Source organism: Lampris incognitus, chromosome 21 (genome assembly GCF_029633865.1).
Source record: "Lampris incognitus isolate fLamInc1 chromosome 21, fLamInc1.hap2, whole genome shotgun sequence".
Taxonomy (NCBI): domain Eukaryota; kingdom Metazoa; phylum Chordata; class Actinopteri; order Lampriformes; family Lampridae; genus Lampris; species Lampris incognitus.
In genome coordinates this window covers 22595852-22605984 of record NC_079231.1, presented here as the reverse complement: position 1 = coordinate 22605984, position 10133 = coordinate 22595852, and the positions used below count along the sequence as shown (strand labels likewise).

Below are 10133 nucleotides of genomic sequence, written 5' to 3'. Positions count from 1 at the left end.
TTACCACCAGAGAGGACATTTTGGCCGATTCTCCCTTCTTCAGTGGGCTATTTTAGAGTTTGGGTCAAGGGGTTAGGGGTCAGTGTAGAACTTTAGGTGAGGTTATGGGTTAAATAGGCATGTGATTCAGATGCTTGTAGGGTAAGGGGCGAGGGAATGAATGGAGTCGGTTTAGGAAGAGTCTCGATGCATGCTCAGTAATCCAGGTAAGGAAAATCAAAAGGAGGTTGAATCGGTTTATCCGGACACGTTTCATCACTCATCTAATGCCCCTTTTCCACTGCACGGTACTGGCTCAACTCGACTCTACTCGCCTTACTTTTGGGGATTTAGTTTTCCACTGCAGATAGTATCCCCTCACAGCGACGCCCTGCTGGTCATTTGTGGGCGTGTTGACTAGTTTTTTTTTTAAAGATTTTATTTATATTTAAATATATATATATATATATATACATATATACATATATATATACATACACTACCGTTCAAAAGTTTGGGATCACCCAAACAATTTTGTGTTTTCCATGAAAAGTCACACTTATTCACCACCATATGTTGTGAAATGAATAGAAAATAGAGTCAAGACATTGACAAGGTTAGAAATAATGATTTGTATTTGAAATAAGATTTTTTTTACATCAAACTTTGCTTTCGTCAAAGAATCCTCCATTTGCAGCAATTACAGCATTGCAGACCTTTGGCATTCTAGCTGTTAATTTGTTGAGGTAATCTGGAGAAATTGCACCCCACGCTTCCAGAAGCAGCTCCCACAAGTTGGATTGGTTGGATGGGCACTTCTTTGAGCAGATTGAGTTTCTGGAGCATCACATTTGTGGGGTCAATTAAACGCTCAAAATGGCCAGAAAAAGAGAACTTTCATCTGAAACTCGACAGTCTATTCTTGTTCTTAGAAATGAAGGCTATTCCATGCGAGAAATTGCTAAGAAATTGAAGATTTCCTACACCGGTGTGTACTACTCCCTTCAGAGGACAGCACAAACAGGCTCTAACCAGAGTAGAAAAAGAAGTGGGAGGCCGCGTTGCACAACTGAGCAAGAAGATAAGTACATTAGAGTCTCTAGTTTGAGAAACAGACGCCTCACAGGTCCCCAACTGGCATCTTCATTAAATAGTACCTGTTAGAGCCTGTTTGTGCTTTTTCTGGCCATTTTGAGCGTTTAATTGACCCCACAAATGTGATGCTCCAGAAACTCAATCTGCTCAAAGAAGTGCCCATCCAACCAATCCAACTTGTGGGAGCTGCTTCTGGAAGCGTGGGGTGCAATTTCTCCAGATTACCTCAACAAATTAACAGCTAGAATGCCAAAGGTCTGCAATGCTGTAATTGCTGCAAATGGATGATTCTTTGACGAAAGCAAGTTTGATGTAAAAAAAATCTTATTTCAAATACAAATCATTATTTCTAACCTTGTCAATGTCTTGACTCTATTTTCTATTCATTTCACAACATGTGGTGGTGAATAAGTGTGACTTTTCATGGAAAACACGAAATTGTTTGGGTGATCCCAAACTTTTGAACGGTAGTGTATATATATATATACATATATATATACATATAGTTACATTTTATTTATTTATTTATAGTGGTATTTTCATGTCACCTCAGCTCACTTGGAACCTCGACGGAGGTGGTACCAAAAAAAGTACCTGGTGCCAGGTAGTATCCCTAACTTTTGCCCAATGGAAAACCAAAAAATAAAGAAAATAGAGTTGAGTTGAGCCGGTACCATGCAGTGGAAAAGGGGCATAAGTGACCTCTTCAGTGTCAGCTGACTGCAGGTGTCCCACCCTTACAAACAATACAGTGGCATAACGACCGAAACCAACGACCTGTTTCATATGCAACATACGGGTGTGACCTTTAACCGGAGTTACAATGGCCATCCTCTGAAAAGTACACATGGCCATTGTAACTCCGGTTAAAGGTCACACTTGTATGTAGCATATGAAACAGGTCGTTGGTTTCGGTCGTTATGCCACCGTATTGTTTGTAAGGGTGGGACACCTGCAGTCAGCTGAGACTGAAGAGGTCACTTAGATGATGATGACACGTGTCTCTCAATAAATGCACCCAGATGAACTGATCAACCTTCTTTGAATTTAGGACGAGAAAACTGTGTGTGTGCGTGTGTGTGTGGAAAAGGTGGGCTGCATTAAACCAGGCCATATTCTTGATGCTAGGTTGAAAATAAACAGGTTTTACTGTACTTGCATAATGAGACGTAACCATAAAGGATCTCGAATCTTCAAAGATGGCTGAATCATTTCATCTTGATCCAACGTTTACTGACATACTTTTCATCACTCAACCAAGTGGCACCTTCAGTCTAAATTGAGTGCAGGTATCTCCACCCCTTATAATCAATACAGTACGATGCGGTGCCTAAACGACCGAAACCAACTACCAATTTCAAATGCAAACCAGCGGTCCTCCCTATCGAGGATGTGCACATCCTCATCCTTGAAAGAGTGGCCACTGGCCTGTAGATGGTGTAGGCTGCAGAGTTCTGGCCTGACGTGTTATGTTAGCTCTCCTGTGTTGTGCCATTCGTTTGGCCCCAAGATCTTGAATCTTTAAAATAAAGCTTCAACACTTGACTATGATAAGTAGATGAGGTTCTCCCTCAACCAGCTTGCAGCATGTGGCTCCATCTCAAGAGTCAAAGCTTTATTGGTCTCATACGTCATGTAGTTGTAACACCTTGAATTCCTAGTCAGAAACAAGCTGGGGGGACTCCCCTCAGTCTGCAGATGCTCAGTCAGATTGTCCTCCTGCTTACAAAAATGGAGCCATATTTGAAACTCCCAGAGAAAGTCACCAGTAAAAGTGTTTTGGGTTTCTTTTTTGAGGTAAAAGTTTAACTTTTCTGCCAGATGTATGTTTGGATACCATCCCGAGATTAAATGTCAAAGAATGTCTTAAATGTCTGCACAGTCCCGCTCAGGAGAAGTGGATTTAGTCAGGCCGTCTTCTCCTTTGCAGCATCACATCAGTGGAACTCATTACAGCAATCAACTAGAGTCCCCATACTATTATTAATTTACATGTGATGTCAAGAAATGGCTAATTAAGAACCAACAACGTCAACATTGGTGCTATTCGCACACACCTTTAGCATGTTGGTTAACTGTATTGTACATTAGCCGTGTTGAATGTCTGCTTTTCTGGATATATTAGACTGCTATTATTTGTCATTACCTCATGTGCATGTCTCATACATACAAGGGAATGAAATTACGTTTCACATGGACCACAATGCCACGTAAAAACAAATAACACAATGAATATTAAGAACAAAAAGTGCATTAAAAACAAGAATTACTTCAACAGACCTAAACATCACAAGCACAACTGACATGGACGGTGAGTAAGAAGGTCAAAAAGTCATTTTATGGAAGGTCTAAGTGTTCAGGCTGTTGAGGAACCTCACAGCCTGAGGAATGAAACGGTTGCATAGTCTGGTGGAGGCAGCACGGACGCTCCGGTGCCTCCTGCCAGAGGGCAGGAGGGTGAAGTGGATGTGGGAAGGGTGGGTGGGGTGCTTCATGATACTGCACCGTGCATCATAGATGCCTGGATGGATGGGAGAGCAGTTCCTATGATCTTTCCAGCTGTCTTCACTATCCGCTGTAGGGGTTTGCAGTCAGAGGCCTTGCAGCTCCCATGCCAGACAGAGATACAGCTGGTCAGGATGCTCTCTATGGTGCCTCCGTAGAATGTGATGAGGATGGGTGTGGGGGGGGGGGACTCAACTTCCTGCGACATCTGAAGGCAAGACGCTGCTGGACCTTCTTGGAGAGCGCAGTAACATGTGAGGACCAGGAGAGGCCCTCTGTGATGTGAACTCCCAGGAACTTAACACTGCTGACTCTCTCCACGTCCATACCATTGATGGTCAGAGGGGTATGGTGGGCACTGGTATTAGTTATTTTGTTACTATATATTATCTTTTTCTACATCATCTGTTTAGTCAGTATATATTTTCTTGTTTGCTCTTGTTTTTCTTGTATTGTATATGAACTATGTTGTATGGGTTTTTTTTGTACTACATTATCCTAGGATGGTTAACAACATCAGGCAAAGGGACTGCTGATGGAAACTAGCCTCTTCGCTAACTCGGGTTCATTTACATTTGTTTTGAATGTTGATTAATGTACACTGTCCCTCCCCAAATAAACTTTTAAAAAAAAGAATTCAAAGAAGTATTATTAGAATCACTGTTTTGTCAGCTAGACATAGAAATGACTAACATGTCAAACTAGCAGTCAGGATAGTTCTCATGCAGTGAAAATAAACGGTTTTAACGCATTGTTCTTCATCATCCTCATCGATGGTCACTTGGGGTCGAGTATGACTGTCCTCCTGAGTCCCTCTGGGTCTTCAGGTGGGTGTAGAGGCTGATCCTAGAGCATAACAGGAGGACGTCTGCGCGTGACAGCTTTTTACGTGGAGTGGCTGATGCTCCTGCAGCCACCACACGGTCCTTGGCAGGGGGTGGCCAGAGTCCAAAGGCATGAGGGATCAAGACGATTGGGGACCACCCTCTGTTGCAGCCTTCGTCTGCCTTCACTGCTGTCGTGACCTGGAGACATCTTCCACCAGTTCCACCGTTGAGGTCTTTGTTGGGTTGTGCTTCGTCTGGAACCTCCTCCTTGACCTATCCGCCTTGGTTGACCCTACCAGGAGCCAAGCTCTGGACGGCATAGCTCTTGGGATCATTGGTACACGCAAGCTTCTCCACCATGGCAAGGTGGCGATCCAGAAGATGTAACGCCTTGTTACACTGTCCCTGAATCAAGTACTGTCATTTATACTTTAAAAACCTAAACTAGATTACATGCTAATTATAATTATTATTATTAACTTTCAGCTGGACAATGAAGATGTTGCTTCTTGAACACTTTTGGGTGTATCTAATGGATTTTGGATTGCTGATTGCGAAAATCACCTTAAAATGTTCCTATCACATACCGTTTTGTAGATATCACCCAGTTTTTGTGATTTCCCATCATATTTTAAGTTTAGTAGTATATTGCGCACAAAGCAAGCTGTTTTTATCAGTCCAAGCACACACTCAGTGTAGTAGGTGCTATGCAAATGTTGTCTTAGGCATGCTCAGTCAGGTTAGATGCTGGCAGACAGGCTATACAAGCTGCTCACATGTACACATGCTGTTTGGACGCATGTTGATGCACATTTTCTTCAGGCAGTAGCATAGCGAGTATACTTAACAATAGGATTTATTGTCTTCAGGAGGATTTAATACAGCAGAAATGTCTCGTTAACGTTGCAACGGCTGCCATTACACCTGTGGTGAGGATACGCCTAAGGTTCAAAAACGCACCACGACTGCACTTATTAAGAAAGCCTATGACCACTGCTTCCAGAGAACCAAGAGAACCCCTGGGCTCCTCACATTTGTGGTGCAACATGTGCAGTCAACCTGGGAGCTTGGCTCAGAGGTACTCAGAAGTCAATGCCATTTGCAGTCCCAATGATATGGCGAGAACAGAAGGATCACGTGACGGACTGTTACTTCTGTCTGGCATCTGGCTTCTCCACTAAAAATAAATTTATTGAATACCCCAATCTGCCTTCAGCCGTGAGACCAGTGCCACATGATGACAGTTTGCCAGTCCGAAGCCACCGGAGACATGGAACCGAGATGAGGCAGATGAAGATGCCGCAACGCATGAACCAGATGTGGAAAACGACACTGATCCAGATGTTGAACCCTTTATGCCTGGTTATCCTCATCTGATAACACAGCCAGAATTAAATGACCTGGTCAGGGACTTGGATTTGTCAAAAGGTAAAGCAGAACTACTTGGTTCAAGATCGCAAGGATGGGGTTTGCCGTCACCAGGTACAATAATGTCCATCTTTTGGCACCATCTAGAATATTTGACAAGCTTCTTTACGCAGGTTGATAACCTCTGTTTCTGCACTGACATTGATGGATTGTTCATGGCTTTGGGTTGTGTGCATGACCCACAACAATGGCATCTTTTTATAGATTCGTCAAAGTTTAGCCTGAAAGTTGTTCTGTTACACAACGGCAATGACCACCCTGCAGTACCCATTGGCTATGCAGTACACGTGAAAGAAACCTACAATAACATGGAGTTGTTGTTGAAACACATACAGTACAACAATTACGACTGGAACATCTGTGGTGGTTTAAAAGTGTTGGCACTGCTACGAGGAATGCAGCTCGGATATATAAAGTACCGTTTTCTGCGTGAATGGGATAGCCGTGCTAAAGAGTCACATTACATTAAAAAGAACTGGCCGTGCCGTAAGCATCTCATTATGGGGCAAAAAAAGTGTGGCGCATAAACCACTTGTCGACCCAACACAGATATTTCTGCCTCCTCATCATATAAAACTCAAGATTGCAAGAAGGTGATGGATTTCACCATTTGAGACCAGATGTTTCCAAGAATAACTGATGCCAAGATCAAGGAAGGCCTTTTTGTTGGCCAGAGCAAATAGCATGGAAGGCGTTTAAGGATGTTGTTGAGAATTTTCTTGGCAACTCCAGAGCACCAAACTACATTGAGCCGCTTTGACAACATGTGTAAAGCGCACAAAACCATGAAGTGCAACACGTCGTTGAAAATTCATTTCCTGCATTCACACTTGGACTTCTTCCCTGCTGATCTTGGTGCAGTCAGTGAGGAACAGGGTGAAAGGTTTCACCAGGGCAACACGACCATGGGAAAGACGTATCAGGGCAAGTGGAATCCATCAATGGCTGGCCGACTACTGACACAAGAAACACCAGATGCCGAGTACAAACAAAAATCAGCTGCAAAACATTTTAAGCTCAGTTGAACTAACACAATGTGTCAGCACCATTATGTGATTCAACGTGTTAAATTCAACAAGTTATTTTCATGTTTCTCCAAATTCCTACGTGATACAGCAAATCCGAAATGGTTTTTGTGTTCAGCTTGACATTGTCCATCATAATCAATTTTTTTTCCAGGAGGCGAAACATTTGAAAAATGTGTTGCCCAGTGATAATCAGTAGCATCATGCTAATGGTCAGTGGAAACATACGTTTGTTCACAGCGTGCCAAATATCAGAAAGAGGAAGACAGACAGGGCTTCGGATGAAATAAAACGGGGCACACCAGTCAGGGGAGTGGCCAAACCATATGGCATGTGCCATGTGACCCTGCACTGTGTCCACAGGAAGAGGCCAGGAATCCAAACCCCTTCCCAAAGCAGGTTCTGCACTACCAAGAGGGCCTTCTGTACAGAACAGGAAATCCTTCATCCTTTTTTGAGGATGTGTTCTGCCCATTAAATAATTTTCTTGCAATATAATTTGACGGCTTTCCCTCACAATAATGTGAATTATAAATAATCTTCCTGGTGCCCAGTGACTGCTGGGATAGGCTCCATCCCCGCGACCCTGAGAGCAGGATAAGCAGGTTTGGGTAATGAATGGATGGATGGATAAATAATCTTTTTCATTTTGATTTATCAATTATGCATATTTTTACCATGTTACATCAATTTAATTCAAATTTGCAATCTGTGCATATGTCATACAACCACTCCTACCTATAACGACCATGGGCGGTCAAAATGACCGCCGGTTTTAAACTCTATATTCTGTCAAGATAAACACCCAGTTGAGATATTAAAGCATTACACATGTTAGTATGTCTGTTGTGAAACTGACACCAAAATTTACATTTTAACAACATCTTTCAAACAATTCAAAATGGCGGCTGTCCAACGCCTGTGAATCCTGCAGCGCCTCGGTGGTAGTCATGGTGCGTCTGTAACCAGACATGTTGGACGTCATCAAAACCCAAGTTTAGACCGTTTCTCTGCACTGGAGGGCGCTAGTGTGTTTCCAGGACGGAGCAACGAACTTCACGAAGGAAGTGACGCGACCAACACGCGTCATCAATACGGACATGACGCGCACGATCACGCGCAAATGACGAGCGGTCCGCTCATGGTCGTTTTATGTAGATTTGATCGTTTTTTGTGATTTATCTAAAACTAATTTTAATGCAAATACGTGCAATTTTAGGAGAATTCAGGGGAGCGGCAGGTCTGTGCCTTTTATTCAACTTTGAAAACCCAAAAAACGGCAGTAGTTTACACCTTGAAGTTGATACAATATCGCAACTCGGCTGCTCCATTGTAACCCGTTGCTGATTTATGGGGGGGGGGGGGGTCGCAAAAAGTGTTACAAACGTCCCCGGTCACCACTACAAGTACACATGAGCAGTGGAACATTTGGCAACTTCAAAACTGCAGCAAGAGAAATGAACAACAACACTAAAATAAAAAACACCATTAAAATACACAGAAGGTGAGGGGGGCGTCCGGGTGGCGTGGCGGTCTAGTCCATTGCCTACCAACACGGGGATCGCCGGTTCGAATCCCCGTTACCTCCGGCTTGGTCGGGCGTCCCCACAGACCAGGTATAACAGGCCGTGTTGTAGGTTTGAAACCACCTTGAAAGATCTAATTGATATTCGTCTGTCTGTGCTGTGATTGGTTGAGTACGAATACTGTCGTCATACAGAAGAGACGGAGGGTGATGCTGGTGGGTTTTTTTTTTAATATATATATTTTTATTGAACATTGTTCATATTCGTGTACAGATTCTTGACGAAAGTTAATTATAAAACAAACATGGCAAATATACATTCCATCCAAAAATACATAGATCTATCCAAAGTGCCAAAGGGAACAGTATGTACACATTTCTATACAGTATATCAGGAAGTATATAGAGATTCAAATATACGGTGGTGATTGCTGGTTGTGGGTTAGGTTTAGGATCACACACACACACACACACAAGACGGAGGGACGACAGTATTCACACTCAACCAATCATAGCCATCTTTCAAGGGGGGTATAAACCGATAACACATAACCCGTTTATCGCTTTATACCCCGTTATCGGTATCCTGGTCGCTGCACTAGCGCCTCCTGTGGTCGGTCGGGGTGCCTGTTCGGGGGGGAACAGCGCGTTTCTCCCACGCGCTACGTCCCCCTGGTGAAACGTCACTGTCAGGTGAAAAGAAGCGGCTGGGGACTCCACATGTATGGGAGGAGGCATGTGGTAGTCTGCAGCCCTCCCCGGATGGGCAGAGGGGGTGGAGCAGAGACCGGGACGGCTCGGGAGAGTGGGGTAATTGGCCGGATGAAACTGGGGAGAAAAAACAATATACAGAAGGCGCATCCCAATAAACACATCCTGCGTCTCATCTCCATAACAAGGCGCATGCGTGTTCTGTTCCTCCATGTAAACCCACAGCTGGAGATCCACCTCAATGCACCATGGGGCAGATTCACAAGCGCCGGCAGCCAATTGCGGACCGTCTCTCCGGAGCCACCTGGGACAGATGTTTTCCGCCCCCAACATCCCCCCCCCCACCACCACCACCACCACCACCAAGACCCGCAGTAGAGCGCAGCGCCTTCGCGGATCTCAGACGTACGCAACACCCGCGGTCCTGCGTACCCAGGACGCAGTCCGCGTCGTCTCTTCTGCAACGTCCCGGCTCCGTGAATCCGTGTCCGGCCACGGACCGTCCCGCATTCCGCCCTCCACCAAACCCCCCACCCCCACAACCCCCCACCCCAGCTGCGGCCTCTCTTGACGTCGGTAGATTTGCACTTGTCGCCCGGCTGTGAGATTCTTCTTCTCCTTTTCCTGTTTGGCTTTTGGCTTCCTCCCTCCCCCCCCCCTTAAACGGACGCCCTAAGTGTCAAAGGTGGGAGGGGGAGGGGGGGTTGGGGTGCACGAGAATGACGGACTCCGCCGGCCCAGACCCCGCCACCGTCCCGGATCAGGCGGTTGTGGATCCCGCGGTGGTACGGAACGGCCAGCGCGAGCAGCAGCCCGAGACGGGGAGCGAGAGAGAAGTCGTCAAGATGGACCAAGAGATGAGGATCACCGACAGCATCGAGGACCAAGGTAACGGCGCTCCGGCGCCGCATATTACCGTTCCGAGTCCGGCGTTAGGGCTCGTCTGTGTCCGCCGAGCCCAGGCTTTACGCACGGCGCAGGGCGTCAAGTTACGCGAAGTAGCTGGAGACGACGGCACGTGCGTAACAACGCTGACTG

At 45.2% G+C, this 10133-nt stretch overlaps 1 protein-coding gene across 1 annotated transcript in view; it reads left to right on the top strand.

Annotated features, from left to right (window-relative positions):
* The first annotated feature begins 9805 nt into the window (after nt 1-9805).
* LOC130131730 (transmembrane protein 163-like) overlaps nt 9806-10133 on the top strand; it is a 62503-nt gene continuing 62175 nt past the window's right edge. The window contains exon 1 of the mRNA XM_056301531.1: nt 9806-9983. Within this exon, the coding sequence (XP_056157506.1) occupies nt 9815-9983 (169 nt within the window). The 5' untranslated portion in view covers nt 9806-9814. The remainder of the gene's footprint in view (nt 9984-10133) is intronic.